This window comes from Eptesicus fuscus, chromosome 3, assembly GCF_027574615.1.
Source record: "Eptesicus fuscus isolate TK198812 chromosome 3, DD_ASM_mEF_20220401, whole genome shotgun sequence".
NCBI classification, from domain to species: domain Eukaryota; kingdom Metazoa; phylum Chordata; class Mammalia; order Chiroptera; family Vespertilionidae; genus Eptesicus; species Eptesicus fuscus.
The window spans coordinates 80,483,945-80,501,753 of NC_072475.1; the positions used below are offsets into that span (position 1 = coordinate 80,483,945).

Consider the following 17,809-nt stretch of genomic DNA (forward strand, 5'->3'; position numbering starts at 1 on the left):
TGTGTGTGTTGTGGTTTTTGTAATTTTTATTTTGTTTTTAATTTTTTTAAATTACAGTTGACATATAATATCATATTAGTTTGAGGTGTACAGCCCCATTTTTAACATTTATATAGCTTATAAAGTGATCACCCCAATAAATCTATTACCCATCTAATAGCATATATAGTTATTACAATATTAATATTTCCTATATATTTCCTATACTTTACATTCCCATGATTATTCTGTAACTACCAATTTGTACTATATCTTTTTTTTAATCCTCATCCAAGTAGTGAGGATATTTTTCAGTTGATTTTTTTAGAGAGGGGAAGGGAAGAGAGAGGAGAGAGAAACATTGATGTGACAGAGACACATGGATTGGTTGCCTCCCACACCCGCCCCAACCAGGGGTAGGGTTTAAGACCTGCAACTCAGGTGTGTGCCTTTGACCGGGAATCAAGCCCAAGACCTTCCGTGAGAAGTACAACACTCTAAACACTGAGCCACGCAGGTCAGGGCTATACTTCTTAATCCCTTTACCTTTTCCACCCAGCCCCACAACATCCTTCTCATCTGGCAACCATCAAAATATCCTCTGTACCTGTGAGTCGGTTTCTGTTCTGCTTGTTCATTTATTTTGTTTTTCAGATTCTACATGTAAGGGAAGGTCATATGGCATTTGTGTTTCTCTGTCTGACTTAATTTCACTCAGGAAAATATGCTCTAGACCCATCCATGTTGTTGCAGATGGCAAGATTTCATTCCATTCTTTTTTTTTTTTTCATTCTTTTTTATGGCTGAATCATATTCCATTGTATATATATACCACTTCTTTTTTTTTTTTAATTGAATTTATTGGGGTGACATTGCTTCACAAAGCCATACAGGTTTCAAGGGTACAACTCAATAAAACATCATATGCACTGCATCATGCCCCCATTGCCCCACAGAAAGTCCCTTTCCATCCCTATTCTTTCCCACTTTGCCCACTTCTTCCTACCCATACTTCCTTTCCCTCTGGTTATCACTACTTTTTGTGTTATATATACATTTGGGGCTTAACCCTTTGCACTCGTTTGCTTTTTTCTCGATTCCTTTATTCTACTCGGGATTTAATTTTTTAAATACCCCAGATTTTACAAAGCGTGGCAGTAGAATAAAAAACTGGAGTTTCTTTTCATACAGACTTATTTATTTGGATTTTTTTATATTTCAAATTATTGATACATTCAATACAATTCGACATACGAGCTGCTACCGATGCTAACCGTGTCGAGTCACACTCAACATCCAAGTGCAAAAGGTTAATCCCTTCACCTTCTTTCATCCAATACCCTAACATTCCTCCCCTCTGACAGCTGCCAATCTGTTCCATGTATGTATGCCTCTGTTTTTATTTTGTTTGTCAGTTTATTTTTCATTAGATTTCACTTATAAGTGAGATCATATGGTATTTGTCTTTCTCTGACTGGCTTATTTCACTTAGCATTATAATCTCCAGGTCCATCCAAACTGTCACAAAGGTAACATTTCCTTTTTTTGTGTATGTGGTTTTTTTTACAGCCAAGTAGAATTCCATTGTACAAATGCACCACAGCTTTTTTAACCACTCATCTACTGATGGGCACTTGAACTCTTTCCAGATCTTGGCTATTGTAAACAATGCTGCTGCAAACATAAGGGTGCATATATTATTTCTGATTAGTCTTTTGGAATTATCCTATCTAATAAAGAGGGAATATGCAAATTGACCATCACACCATCACAAAGATGGCGGCGCCCATAGCCACAAGATGGTGGCGTCCAGTCCTCTCAGCCCCACTGGAGTCCAACAGTCCTTTCAGCCCCACTGGGGGGGGCAGCAGGCGCACAGGGCGGCTGGACCCACCCTCAGCCCCCCAGCTGCCCAGGGCTGCCCCGAGGTGCAGGCAAGCCTCGGATGTCGGCTGCCCAGCCGACGCCTGAGGTGCAGGCAAGCCTCGGATGGCAGCTGCCCAGCCGCCCAGGGCCGGCCCAAGGCTCAGGTAACCAGGGCCAGCCAAGGCTTGCGCTGCCGGCAGTGGCAGCAGCAGAGGTGTGATGGGGGCGTCGCCTTCCCCTGATTGCCAGGTTGCCTCCTGCCCCTGAGGGCTCCGGGACTGTGAGAGGGGGCAGGCAGGGCTGAGGGACCCCCCCATCCAGTGCATGAATTTTCATGCACCCGGCCTCTAATTATTTCCAGAAGTGAATCCCTGGGTCAAAAGGCAGATTCATTTTTAATTTTTTGAGGAAACTTCATACTGTTTTCCAGAATGGCTGCACCAGTCTGGATGCCCAACAACAGTGCATGAGGGTTCCCTTTTCTCCACTTCATTGCCAGCATTTGTTGGTTGATTTATTGATGATAGCCACTTTGACAGGCATGAGGTGATATCTCAGTGTGTGTGTGTGTTTAATCTTTATTGTGAAAGTATTATATATGTTCCCTTCTCCCCCTCCCCCCCATTGGCTCCTTCTAGCCCACCCCACCTCCCTGCTCCAGGCCATTGTATTTATGCACCACTTCTTTTTTATCCAGTCATCTATTGATGGACAGTTAGGTTGCTTCTATATCCTGGCTATTGTAAGTAATGCTGCAATAAATATATGGATGTATATGTCTTTTCAATTTAGTATTTTGGGTTTCTTTGGATAAATACCTAGAAGTAGAGTTGCTAGGTCCTTCTTTGTCTCTTGTTGTAGCCTTTGTTTTAAAGTCTATTTTGTCTGGTATAAGTATTGCTACCTTAGCTTTGTTTGTTTCCATTTTCATGAAATATCTTTTTCCTGGGCCATGGGTTCTGGTGTGAGGCTGGGACCCCTGGCTCTCTGGGGGACCTTTGCAGCCAAGATACTTTTAACCGCCTCACATAGATGTGGGACCAGCCTGTTGGCATCTCCGCCTCTCCTACCAGTCTCAGTGGCTTCTTCTTTATATCCTTAGTCTTATAGGACTTCCATTTAGCTAGATTTCAAGGGGTTCTGAATTATGGTTGTTCTGTAGTTTGGTTGCAATTTTGATGTGATTGTGGGAGGATTTTAGTATCACATTTACCTATGCCTCCATCTTGACTGGAAACTCCCTATGTCTGATTTTTAAAGGACTACCTAGTGTCAGTACAAATTTTTCATCTTTGTAATAATGATTTGTAGTCTTATTGTAAGTGGCCCTAAACTCCTTCCAATGGAGGGTGACTCTACCCAAATTTTGTGACCAGTTTGTGGAGCAGATTGGCATAGTGACTACCTATAAGCTGTGACACCTTAAACAAGTTAAACTCTCTGAGCATCAGTCTCCTTATTGGAAAAATGATGATAGTAATTGTGTTTTCCTCACAAAGTTGCAATGGGTACTAAATGACTAATACTTGTAAAGCACTTTCAATAATGGTTGACAAAAAGAGTAAACACTGAAGTGTTAATAATTATAGTGAAATACATACTTCAAATCTCTTTTATTTTGTTCATTATTTTTAATCTGCGGAAAGAGGAAGGCAGAAAGATATTTTTTATATTTTTTATTAGCTTTCTCCTCAGCCATTAAATATTTTGCTCAAAGGCCCTATATCGGTTCTAGTTTTAACCATCCTTTCAAAGGCCTATAGTTAACAGCCTTAGCTTTCAATTTATTTCACCAAGGTGTGGTTTGATTTTACCTTAACTTATTCCACTGACCACACCATAGTCATGCCTTCTTTGACCTACCTGCAGAACTCGGTTCTTAATAACTTCTTCATACCCGATTGGCTTCCTTTTCCCTTACTTTCTGCCTTGATATTTTTCTTGCTTGCTGCTCACGTTTTCTCATCACTGGAAGAAATTTGCATGAATAAACTAGCCCAAGCCTTCATTTTTCCTGTCTTCTCCTTGGTGGCGCATTGCTAATTCCTGTTTTTAGTGCCTTGGCTCTTCTTTTCCCACAGCCACCATGTTAGAGAAAGGACAGGGGGCCACAGGAAGAAGAGGAGAGAGTTAAATACATTCTTCATTTCTGTGAGCATTCACCTCTTTCCATGACCCAGGTTTCAACAACAAAGGCCTTTTATTGAGCACGTAACACAGGCAGCGTGCACGGCACTGACTCACACAGTCCTCACAGCTGCCCTCTGAAGTACAGGGTATCCCATTTGACAAATTACCTGAGGCTCAGAGTGATGGGTTCTGGGGGTTATGGCCACTTGGGTGGGTGCGAACAGGTGCTGAAGATCTCTTTCCACTTCTCTTTTCACCTGTGTTTCCTTTCAACTTGGAAACACTGGATTCACCATGTCTTCATGTGCTTTGTTGATTACATGCCATTGCTGTTTTTTGCTAAGAAAAAAAAATTATGATTTTATAGCCCATTTTATTCATCTCCCTCCTGCTTTAATTTCTTTTACTATCAAATTGCTTTACAGAATTCAGGTCCTAGGTAGACAAATGCCCTAAGCCCTTCCTCCAAGCCTCTCATTTCCCTGTCCAGAGAATTTACACGGGACTCTCCTGGGTCCCTCTGCCTCTTGAGTGTTATCCGTCTAGCTCCCTGGTCTCCCCGACCAGGCTGCACACCTGGAGGCCAGAGTTTATCTCCACACACCTGGTATAGAATCGTGCCCCTAATTGGCACTCACTATTTGTGAAATGAAGGATTGGGTGACTATAGCAGTATTTCAGTTTTTCTTACCACTCTTTCCATCTCAACCCTTTGGGTCCCAGCGTGTGAGTCATCAGCTCCCTGACCCTGCTGCCTGCTGAGGTCTTTTGGACCCTGGATATCCAGTGTCCCTCCTCTAGCCTCCTCGTTGAAAGTTTTCTCCATCTGAACAATCAGAGCTGGACTCTCGTCCTCCACCCCACCTGACTGCCCTCTGGATCCTCTGTGGGCTCCCTATCTTCTCTCTAGCTGCTCTTCTCCCTCTGGACCCATCACCACACCAAGGATGACCTTCTTGTCAGGCAGACTGTCCTTTCTTAAATCTTCCTCTGGTTGTTTATGCACAAAGAGCTTGAGTCTCCAACTAGTTAATAAGCTCCTTGGGGGCCAGGGTTCTTTTGTGTTCACCACAGTACCTAGCACAGTGCTAGGCAATTGACTCATTTGGTAGATATGACTGAATATTTATTCTCTAATACTAATTACTTTTTTTTCCTGAATAAAAAAAGATATTTTTATGCTTTATATAAATTTTTAATTTTTAAAATTAGCCTAGTCACTTCACTGTTCTTTATGGTTTTTGTTTTGTTTTGTTTTTAAATATATTTTTTATTTATTTCAGAGAGGAAGGGAGAGGGAGAGAGAGATAGAAACACTAATGATGAGAGAGAATCATTGATCAGCTGCCTCCTACACTCCCTCTTCTGGCAATTGAGCCTGCAACCCAGTCATGTGCCCTGACCAGGAATCAAAGGTCAAGAGCTCAACCACTCCTGGTTCATAGGTCAACAGCTCAACCACTGAGCCACACCTGGCCAGGCTGTTCTTTATGTTTTTAGGATTTTTTGTGCTTGCATAAGGAACTGCCTGGCATTATGCTATTAGCTATAATATATACTTAGGCTTTAGTTTCACCAGGTGAGAGTGTCTGTCAAGTTAGGTAGTGTTTCCCTCTGCACCACAGCTAACCTCACTTCTATTACTGAGTCTAAGCCTCTAGCTGTCCAGTATTTCGAGCCCCAGATTTATAATTTTGTAGAACTTTTTTACCCATGCAACTACATCATCTCTAGAAACGATTTCACATCTAATCATCCTTGGCCTCCTTAATAATGTAAGTATAAAGATTTGCCAACAGTTCTTTTTTTTCCAGATATTGCTTCCAAAATAAATGATGAATTCCCCTACTCCTAGAGATTGCATCACCCTCTTCCCTCCTCAACCTCAGTGATTTCAGAGCCAGCCCTGGTGACTTTGTAATTACGGTTCCCTTAAGGAATATAATCTCTTTGGAGGGATTTCATGACTTTTCATTGATGCTTCCATGATGTCAGTAGCCTTTCAGTGGTTCCATGATCCATCCTCTCCCCATCAGAGGCCACACCGGAGTTCTTTTTCTTAAGCCAGCCTTTTGTTTATCTCCTTGGTTCATAAAGGAATCTTCAGCAAGAGTACTTATCCCTTTCCCACCTTACTCACCTTTCTCTACTGTTGTATTTTCTTACTGTTTCATTATTTCAGCATTGATCATTTCATATCTCTCACACTCTTTATCTTTAAGATTTCTCTTGATGATTTTAAGTGAAAAGACTATGTCCTCTCCACTCTCCTATTTACCTTCTACCTTGCCATGGTAGTGTCTCAATTCTCTTTATATTCATTTAGTGTGGTATAACAAATTGACCCAAAAGTTAGTAGCTTAAAACATAAAAATTCTTTTTTTTCTTTATTGATTAAGGTATTACATATGTGTGCTTATCCCCCCATTATCCCTCCCTCACCCCCCAGTGTCTGTGTCCATTGGTTAGGCTTATATGCATGCATACAAGTCCTTTGGTTGATCTCTCCCCCTTCCCCCCACCCTCCCCAACCCTCCCTCTGAGGTTTGATGGTCTGATCGATGCTTCTCTGTCTCTGGATCCATAAAAATTCTTTACCTCATAGTTGCTGTTCTCTCACAGGCATGACTTGGTTCTGTCCCTCTGGCTCTACACGTATCAAATGCCAGTCAAGTTGTGGGCAAGGGTTTGGGGGCTTAACCCCCTTGTTGGCAGGCCTCAATCCCTCACCATGTGAGCCTCCCACTGGGTTGCCTCACAACATTGTCATTGGCACAACCACAGATCATTTCCAGATAAACTCTTTCCTGCCTTGGCGCCCTGCCGAGGCAATTGAGGAGCAATACCCCTTAAGCTTCCTAGAGACAGGTTTGAGAAAATCTGTGAGGCAAACCTTTAAATTCTTTATAGAGCTCTTATGTGACTAAATGGTACTCTGGGGTCTACGGTCTTAACAAATGGATTTGCAGCCATACCCTGGACTTCTTTCATAGTCCCTCTTTCCACCACACTCCCTCCTTTTCATTTTACTCTAAGTCACAAGAAAACAGGTAACACCTTCAACAATATATGGATCTTCTTTACTGTTTAACCCATGGCATTTGATACATGTTCTAGTTTTCATGCAACTGCAGATAACAGTATTGCTAAACTTTCTATCACTACATAACAAAGATTCTCTCTCCTTCCGTTTTCAGTAAGACTTTCCTCACTTTATACAAATCCTTACCCTCAGTGTCCTCAAAGTTCAAAACTTTATGAATAGTGTGTTGAGACACACTATCTGTCCATCAATCATCTTATTTTTGGCACATTTCAAAGTAATTTGAAAAATCAGTACACTCCCCCAGACACTTCATCATGCATATCATTAACAAAAGTCCAATATTTAAAGATTCTTTTTGTCTTTTCGAGATAAAGTTAGCATACAATAAAATGCACAAATGTCAAATTTACCATTCAATAAATGGTAAAATTGTCAAATCCATTTAGTTCCTTTATACAGACCACAACAGGATAAAGAAGGTTACCATCGCTCCATTCCCTTTCATGCCACCTCCCAGTTGATCACTGTTCCACACTCTGTGACCCAGAGGCTGTTCTGACATTCTCCCCTCAATTAGTTTTGCCTATTCTAGAATTTTCCGAACATGAACAGACAGTATATGTTCTTTATTCAAGGCCTCTTTTATTCAGCACAGTGTTATTTAGATTCATTATGTTGATATATAGTGGCTCTCTTCTTTTGTATTGCTGAGTGTATTATTCTGCCAGGGCTGCCATAACAAAATACCAATCTGGGTGGCTTCTTTTTAATTGAACTTATTGGGTGACATTGATTAATAAAATTATATAGGTTCAGAATTATGGAAAACAGTATGGATTTTCCTCAAAAAATTAAATATGGATCTGCCATTTGACTCAATGATCCCACTTCTAGGAATATATCCTAAGAAACCCGAAGTACCAATCAGAAAGAATGTATACACCCCTATGTTCATAGCAGCACAATTTACAATAGCTAAGATCTGGAAACAGCCCAAGTGTCCATCAGTAGATGAGTAGATAAAAAAAACTGTGATACATTTATACCATGGAATACTATGCAGCAGTTAAAAAGAAGACACTCTTACCCTTTGAGACAGCATGGAGGGACCTAAAGAATATCATGCTAAATGAAGTAAGTCAATCAGAGAAAGACAAGTATCACATGATTGTACTCATATGTGGAATCTAAGTAACAAAATAAACTAATGAACAGAGTGGATCCAGAGACTCAAAGCATGGAACAGAGTATGAAATCTCAGAGGGAAGGCAGGGGAGGGTGAGAGGTAATCAACCAAAGACCTTGTATGCATATATTCATAACACATGGACACAGACAATAGGGTGCTGAAGGGGGTGGGGGACAGGGCCGGGCTGGAAGGAGTCAATTGGGGGGAAAAGGAGACATATGTAATACTTTTAACAATAAAGAATATTTTAAAAAAAAAAGAAAACAAAAATAAATAAATAAAAGTTAACCCCCCAAAAAAATTTATATAGGTCAGGTATACAGTTCTATAATACATCGTCTGTATATTGTACTGTGTTCACCACTCCACATCAAGTCTCCTTCCATCACCATTTACCCTGCCTTTTCCTCTTCTACCTCACCCTCACTCCACTTTCTGTCTGGCTACCACCATACTGTTGTCTATTTCTATGAGGTAGTTTTTGTTGTTGCTGCTTAATCCCTTTACCTTTTCACCCAGTCCAACCCTTCTCCCCTCTGACAGCTGTCATTCTGTTCTCTGTATCTATGAGACTGTTTCTATTTTGATGGTTGGTTTATTTTGTTCATTAGACTCCACATATAAGTAAAATCTTATGGTATTTGTCTTTCTCCCACTGGCTTATTTCACTTAGCACAATATTCTCCAGGTCCATCCATGATGTCGCAAAAGGTAAAATTTTCTTCCTTTTTACCACTGAATAGTATTCCATTGTGTAAATGTAGGATAGCTGTTTTATCCACTCATCTAATGGGCACTTGGGTTGTTTCCAAATCTTGGCTATTGTAAACAACACTGCAATGAACATAGTGGTGTGCATATATTTTTTCAAATTGGTGTTTTGGGTTTCTTCTGATACATTCCCAGAAGTGGAATCGCTATATCATCATGCAGTTCCATTTTTAATTTTTGAGGAAACTCCATAGTGTTTTCCACAATGGCTGCACCAGTCTGCATTCCCACCAACAGGGCACAGGGGTTCCCTTTCCTCCACATCCTTGCCAGCACTTGTTTGTTGATTTATTGATTATAGCCATTCTGAAGGTGAGAGGTGATTCATCATTGTGGTTTTAATTTGCATTTCTGTGATGATTAGCGATGTTGAGCATCTTTTCATATGTCTATTGGCCATTTGTATGGCCTCTTTGGATAAGTCAGACTGGGTGGCTTAAACAACAGAGATTTTATTTCTCATAGTTCTGGAGGCTAGAAGTCCAAGTCAAGGTGTTGGCAGGTTTGGTTTCTCCTTGCTTTGTTGTGTCCTTACATGGTCTTGCTTCTTGCTGTGTTCTCACATGGTCTTTCCTCTGTGAGCACATCCCTGGTTTCTCTTCCTCCTCATACAAAGACACAAATTTATTGGATTAGGACCTCATGCTTATGACCTCATTTAATTACCTCTTAAAAGGCTATCTACAAATATAGTCATATAGGGGTGTTAGGACTTTAACATGAATTGGGGTTGGGGCACAATTCAGTCTGCCTCACAAATTTTCTGACTAATATTCAATTATATGAATACTAGAGGCCCAGTGCATGAAATTCCTGCACGGGTAGGGTTCCTAGCTGCTGCTGGCTGCCAGCCGGGGCCTTCCTTCCCCCAACTGCTGGCCGGGGCCTCCCCTCACACCCGCCTTGGCCTTGCGCCACCTGCTCACCTGCTCCACCATCCTGCCGTGGTCCCGCTCTCGTCAGGGTCCATCGGGGCCATCAGCACCTCCACTGCTACCACTGCCAGTGCCACGTCGCTGACGCCCACCATGTTCCGCCATCCCCTGGTGGTCAATGAAAGACTACCTCCCACCTGTAGGGACAATTTGCATATTAGCCTTTTATTATATAGGATACCACAGTTTGTTTATCCATTCCTCTCTGATGGATACCTTGAGCTATTTTCTATTTGGGGCTATTATGAATAAATCTGTCATGAACATTCATATACAAGTCGTTTTGTGAACATGTATTTTTATTTCTCTTGAGTAAATACCAGGAATGGAATTGCTGAGTCATTTTAGGTTTATAAAAACTAGACTTTTCCCCAAAATGATTGTAACATTTTTGCATTCCCACCATCAGTATATGAGACTTTTAGTTGCTTTATATCAGCATTTGGGTTTATTAATCTTTTAATTTTAAATATTTTAGTGGTGTGTATTGAATAACTTTTGACTAAACCCAAAAGAAACTAAAAGCCACTTCTAAATTGTTTTTCTTTTTATAATGAACATTCTCATTTTTGTTATAAAATGGCAATTAAATTTTTTTAACAAAGTAATATTCAAATGCTATTAAAATGTTTAATGAAAAAACAGCGATCCCTTTTCCTACTGTTACCCTAACTTTTTCCTCAGAAGTAGTCATCCTCAACTTTTAGTTGTTTTTCTTATTTGCTACCTTACAGTTTTTACTGCTGTTTCTTGATTTATCCATTTCTGACATGATATGTTAACTTCTCAAGGTAGCATATGAAAACATAACTCGCCCTTTTCCCCTCTAATCCATCTCCAATTGCCACATCCCCTGCCAACACAATATCATATTTTGTGTAAAATGGGTGTCATTCTTTTATTATTATGACCATAGAAATACTGTTCAATCCTGAGAAAAAGAGAAGCTGTAATCACTCCTCCTTTCTTATACAAGTCTTTATTTTCATGACATCAATAAAGTTACTGCACTTCTCCCTTTGTCTAGCTTGCTGTATTCCTATTTTTAATTATTTCCATATGTTCCAACATCTCTTCCACATGCTCATGAATAATATTTTTCATATGCCTAAAGAGATCAGTTATTGTTATTTTCTGCATACCTCCATGCTCCTATTCCACTCTGAATTGGCTATTCTCTGGGCCTTTTGAACAATTGAGACTTTTCTTTACTGCCCCTTCAACACTTTTCTGGATTAGTTTCCCTGTTTGCTGAATTCCATATCTTCCTTGGACTTGGTTTATTAAACCTTTATTTTGCTGGGGTACACCTTCAGTATCTGTGGGTAGAAAGCAAATTTATTAAGACCTTAATTTACTCTTTATTGATAGTTTGGATGGGTATAAAATCTAGTTTTTAAATACGTTTTCTTTATAATTTTGAAGGCACTGCTCAATGAGTTCTAGCATCCAGTAATGCTATTCAAGATCTGAAACCAATCTTTTTTTCTGACCCTTTATTTTGAATGTTATTGTTTTTCACTTTGAAATTTTTTAGAATCTTTCAGTTGTCCATAATGTTCTCCAATTTCACAGTGATGCTCTTTGGGGTATTTTCCTTATTTGTTATACTCTATACCTAACGGGATTTCAATTTTGAGTTTCATGTCCTAGAAAGTTTCTATCACTCCATCTTCATATTTTATATGACCCCTTTTTCTTCAATTCCTTTACTGGAATGTTGAATCTCTTGACCTGATTCTCTAATTTTCTTACCACTTTTAAATTTTTTCTGGGAGATTGTCTCTACTTTATCTTTAAGCCGTCCTTCTACATTTTTATTTCAACTTTTTAATTTGTTTTAATGTTCAAATGTTTTCTGATCATATCTTTTTATGGCATCTGTTTTTCATGGATGCAAATTCTTTCCTTATATATCTGAGAATATTAATTGTAATTATTTTCAAGAAATATACCTCTTTCCTCGGGATTCTTTTTTTGTTGTTATTTGCTCTTACGTTGGAGACTGTACTTAGTTGTCTGATGAACTTTAGCTGTCTATTCATAGTAAAGAGAGATACATTAAACAGTTGTTAGAAAATTTTTGTATAAAGTAAGGCTTGTTGATTAGTGGATTTCATTGTAGGGGTAGGATGACAAGGTAGATTTTTAATATGGTACCCCCAAATGTCACTTTTTGTGGCATTCCTCTTAGGCCATTTCATTTTTCCAAAGAATAATTTAGTGGTTTCCTGCTGGTAATATATAAGCCTGGCTTGAAACATCCTGAAAGAGGGACAGGAAAAGGAAGTGAGCCTCCACCTCTGTCCTGTCTCCCCTGTGTCAGACATCTTGGTCCTCTTGTCCTCTCCAGAGAATAAACCTCCAGTCTGTTGCCAAGAAAAGCAGATGAGAGGAAGCAGTAATAAGAGGGTTGCTTGCCTGCCTGGGCAGGAGATACAGCTCAATGGAAGGTGTGAGGGAGGCTAATCTTTCTAAACATAAACTTTCAAACAATCTCTTTCTTGTAAACCCTTCGTTCTCTATAGTATCTTCTACCTCCACCTACTAAACCTTTTCAGAGGCCAACAGGTCCACCAGACTCACTTATTATTAGCTTCCACCTCTCCAGAAACCCAGGTGCTAGCTTTCTCTCTCTGCTAAATCACTGCCATGCAGTTTTATTCACTTTCTAGTTTCAAAGAAGTTGTTGAAATCTCTCCACTACTGTTAACCTCTCTGTTTCTTGGTTCTTAGAGGTTTGTATCTTTTCACTTTTCTTTATTTCCAGTATATTGACATTTTGCCATTGTTTTGCTATGTTTAACCAGAAGAATTATTATTAAAGAATATAATTTTTGCACTTTAAAGGATTGATTATATGCCCCAATTACTTCACTTAAAAGCTTTAACTTTTTCATATATTTTTGGGAAGTGTGATTCTTCTAAATACATATTTAAACTACATCTTTTGCTACATATTTAAAATCATTATATTTCTTATAAAGTCATATAATGGCATTACTTATCAATTATCAAAGACATATATGCTGTTCGAATTTGTTTCCAGAAATGGTTAGTTTAGCCTGGCCTAAGTCTTCCACATCTTCTTACCTAGTCTGTGAGGGTAAGCATCAGCATTCATTAGACAGCTAAGTTTAGGAATCTTCAATACTATGGATTTGTATTTCCTCATAAATTCATCTCACCACTCTAGAAATTGACCCAATAAACTTGGCTTCTTTGTATACTACCTCAACCAGCTAAGGTGACTGCTCCCAGAAAACAAACATACTGCATCTTCTTTAGAATGATCTAAGAATTTGAACCTAGCATGTAAAACTGATTCTGTATCTTGACTAAAGCAATTCATAAAGCATGTTTCCTTTTTCCAATGCATGATTCAGACTTACATTTTTATTTTTTTCCAGAGTCTATACTCTTTTTTTAAAAAATATATTTCTTTATTGATTTCAGAGAGGAAGGGAGAAGGAGAGAGAGAAACATCAATGATTAGAATCATTGATTGGCTGCCTCCTGCACGCCCCCTACTGGGGATTGAGCCTGCAAACCAGGCATGTGCCCTTGGCTGGAATCGAACCTGGGTCCCTTCAGTCCACAAGCTGATGCTCTATCCTCTGAGCCAAGCCAGCTAGGGCCAGAGTCTATACTCTTATAACTGAGCTCATCTCCAGATTTGTGTCATGTTGAGCTGATTTGTTTTGTAAACCTAGCATAAATACAACCTAGCACATTGAATATACTCTTAAAGAGCACCCTCATTTGCTAAATAAGAAAATGGAACCGGTTTCTACATCTGCTTCCCAAAAACCTTGATACTGGTGACAAGATACTGCAGAATGCCTTAAGGGATCTGCTAATCATATCTGGGCCTTTGCCTTAGGAGCATGAGCTGAATCTTGGCCTGGTCTGTAATTGGACTCTTATGACCATCTGGCAGCTTCTGTGACACATTAGTGGCCTTGGCCCAGTTTCTAATTGGCATGTATCTGCATCCACAAGACAGCTTAACTTTCTAAATAAGAGAGGTCATAATATCTTTTATTCTTTAGCTATGATGCAATTGCTCTTTGTAGGTTTTTTTTGTTTTAACTGAGAAGAAGCTAAAATTTCAAGATTCCATGTTACTTTAATCTTGAGCCCTTTGCATCTACTTCTCTACTAACTGAAACAGTGTCTAGAAACTGCTGGTCCTGGCTCTGTGTCTTGAAGAAATTATGTAGCATTATATCTTTCTCTCTCTCTGGCTTTAGGCCATAGGCATTCTTAATCTGCAGACAGTCTGCAAACTGTAATAGAAAGCTTCATCTGTAATCATTTTAAACAGAGCCAGTGGAGACAAGATTGCTTTAGTTAGTAGCTTACCAGTTTAAATTGAGTACGCTCTAGTTGGGATGGAAACTTAATCAAGGAAAAACTCAGAATAAGTTTTCACTTACATTTTATATCTTACTTGGTCACTTTTTTGAAAATGTTGCATAAAAGACCCAGCACAGGAAACATTTTATATTCCTGCTTATGATTAATAAATATGGAATCTGAGGCATTCTATTTTATAAATCAAGGACATAGTCCAAATTTCCTGTTTTTCTACATTAAAAAAAAAAGGGGGGCAGGGTAAAAATAGCACTAAACAGTATAGGGTATTCAGGGGTCAAGGCAACAGGCAAAATCAGTTACTCAAGATGCCTGGTGCCAAGACTTCTCAGACCATCAATAGAAACATTCATTTTGTAGTCACTATAGATAGGTAAGATGTTTGTTCCAGGTATTATAAAAATATAAGTAAATATATCCTATTTCAGATTTTCTATGCTTATTGAGAAAAGGAAAGAGTTACAAAATAATAAAGTAATAGACTAGTGACTTGGAAACACAGGTTCACACATTGCTAGTTCATGGAAAACACAAGTCTCACCAGTCAGACATTCTCATTACATCTTCATTTTCATCACATCTATTTCTGCCTGTATTTTACAAACCTGGCTACTGTCTTTAATCTTTAAGATCCTGCACCACCTCCCCAAACACACATGTGCACTCACATATTCTGACCTTTGTTCAAAGATTTTTTCCGTCTGCCTAATAGCCTAGAGTCTATCTGTAGAATATTACCAAGATGCTCTGAAGAATATATTCATGGCTATAGGACTTTGGGGTTGGTACCATTAGTTGATACTTCATCATGCTAAGAGGAAAGTTTTCTCATTTGTATTTTTTATAGCCTACGGAATGTTTCTTGGTACAACCAAAGGAAACAAAAGAAGATGCCACCAAGACCAGGAAGAGGAGAAAGGTAATATTAATTCCTTACCATGGTGTGGTCCTACATGGGTTACATCACCTTTTTGTATAGTGTGCTTTGATGAGGCAATTATTATCATCGCAACTTAAGAGATGCAGAAATTGTAAGATTCAGTGGGGTTTGGTGACTTTCCTAAGGTCACTTGTAATAAGTGCTTCTGTTGTAGCTAAAAATAAATCCTTCTGATTCCTATTTCAGTTTTGTGAAACACTAAACATCTTTCTTACCCACCCTGTGTTTTCACTGTGGTTAGAAGTCAGACATGGGTTTCTAATTCTAGAAGGGGCCCAGAGCTCTCCTGCCCTATGGCCTTTCTGGCTCTGTCCGATGAAAGAAGTTTACCAACCTTCTTTTTTTACCCATTTCAATTTTTAAAACCTTTTATCTTAGAGTATTAACAAAAAGAAAATAAGCCAATGTAGGTAGTATAAGGCATTTCAGCCTCTCATTTGGAACCATAATTTAAATCAAAAGGCACCCCTTGTATTTTAATACTTGCCTGTGAGCATATGGAAGACTCTTGCTCCTATACAAACTTTCTTATGGCTCAGACTTGGAGAAAGTGTGGTTAGCTCTGACCTTCCACCACAGTTGTGAAAACAGGAGTATAATTCTCTCGCTGCCAAGAAGGGTCTTGCTGAAGTCAGCAGAGGAAATATGATTGGGATTAGAGGAGAGAAGATGGACTCAAACCAATTACTTAACAGCAAGCTTTTAGAAAACTGCAGTGTGTGTGTGTGCATATGTTTTCTTTGCTTGCAAATGGCCAAATAGGAAGATAGGAGATGCCAAATTGGCTGAGGTTTGGCAAGTCCTTAAAGAAGTAACGTTAACTTCTCTTTGATAGTTTGTGCACTAATGGCCTTCAGGAGTGTTAAGTTCTTGGTGGCTCAAGGTCAGAACTCTGGCTAGATAGTTTAGCCTTGGCTGAGGTCATGCTAAAATGTGCCCACCGATGACATATTTTTTAAAGTTAATTCACTTGACAGAACTTTAACCATTCTCGGCAGTGGTATAGAAATGAGGACATTGTGGAAGGAGGGGAAAAACTTGGGGACTGGGAGGTTGGTGAGGAACAGCTCTTTCTAGATCTTTGGTAAAACATTAGAAGGAAATGAGAAGGGAAGTTTATGATGAAAATTAAAGGAACGATTGTGTGTTCCTAGTACATTGCAGGCATTCGGTAAATGCTACACAAATAGGTCCAAATCAAAATAGATGTACAGTATTCCCTGTTCTGCTTCCCATAGGACCACTTCAAGACTTGAGAATTGATGGTCTAAAAGTCTCCCTTTGCCGGAACCGGTTTGGCTCAGTGGATAGAGCGTCGGCCTGCGGACTCAAGGGTCCCGGGTTCGATTCCGGTGAAGGGCATGTGCCTTGGTTGCGGACACATCCCCAGTGGGGGGTGTGCAGGAGGCAGCTGATCGATGTTTCTCTCTCGTCGACGTTTCTAGCTCTCTATCCCTCTCTCTTCCTCTCTGTGGAAAATCAATAAAATATATTTTAAAAAATAATAATAAAATTAAAAAAAAAAGTCTCCCTTTGCAGCGAGTCCTATGCTCAAATTACTCCTGTAGCTTTTACTTAATCCCCGAAATCCAAAGTGAGAGTCAGTGCTTGAAAAACCAGGTTAGGCAAGAAATTCTCAAAATTCTGCCCTTCCAGGTTTAAGGAGAGCTTCCACAGAATCAAGATTTCTTAACTTTTAACAGAAAATAAAACCCTATTATGAAGACTGCTGTAAAAATGTCGGTTCTCCTAGATGTCTTTGTAACTAGGAGTTACAAGGAATCTTTTAGATCCTCCATTCGTTTTTCAAAGCAGCAGTGCCCAAAAAAATTGCTATTATGTTTTCTCAAGTGTGTTTATTAGAACTCACATTCATACTTGGCTACCACCAAAGCCTATGTGCAGTTTAAATGCCAGAGGAATCAACCCATCATAAGCCAAATGCCATTCTAAAGTCTTTCCTCCTTGTTTTTTTTTTTTTTCTTTCTTTCTTCTCGTCTTAGAAGAAAATTACTGACATTCTTGCAAAATCAGAGCCAAAACCTGGGACACCTGAAGACCTGCAGAAACTGATGAAGGACTATTACAGCAGCAGCCGCTCAGTGATTGAATTAGAAGAACTGAAGCTACCAGGTACAGCCAGGCTTCTTTGGGTTTTTTCCTTTTTTTATTTTTTTTTTAATTTCTTACTATTCTGAGGTTACTCATTCAGAAGGATCCATTGTTAATTGCTAGCAGTTTTCCTGATGAGGAGCAAAACAGATTCATCTTTATGTTATGGCAAGGTATCTCAACCAGACATTAATATATTTTCCCCATACTAATGCTCCTTTCCTCAACCTCGTAATTTTAATTTGTGGATGATTTCTTTATTAAGATGCTACATGGTAATCTAATAATTTTAATTGTATTTTTATTCAAAAGGCTAGTTGTTGAGTATGCTTTTCTTAAAATATTTTTTTATTGATTTCAGAGAGGGAGAGAGAGAGAGAGAGAAACGTAAATGAGAGACAATCATTGATCGGCTGCCTCCTCCATGCCCCCTACTGGCTATTGAGCCCATAACCTGGGCATGT

At 39.2% G+C, this 17,809-nt stretch overlaps 1 protein-coding gene across 2 annotated transcripts in view; it reads left to right on the forward strand.

Annotated features, from left to right (window-relative positions):
- Positions 1 to 17,809, forward strand: part of CMSS1 (cms1 ribosomal small subunit homolog) — a 398,213-nt gene that overhangs the window by 363,856 nt on the left and 16,548 nt on the right. For both annotated transcript variants that reach the window (XM_028134803.2, XM_054714032.1), the window contains exons 3-4: positions 15,141 to 15,212; positions 17,237 to 17,366. In XM_028134803.2, coding sequence (XP_027990604.1) covers positions 15,141 to 15,212; positions 17,237 to 17,366 — 202 coding nt within the window. The remainder of the gene's footprint in view (positions 1 to 15,140; positions 15,213 to 17,236; positions 17,367 to 17,809) is intronic.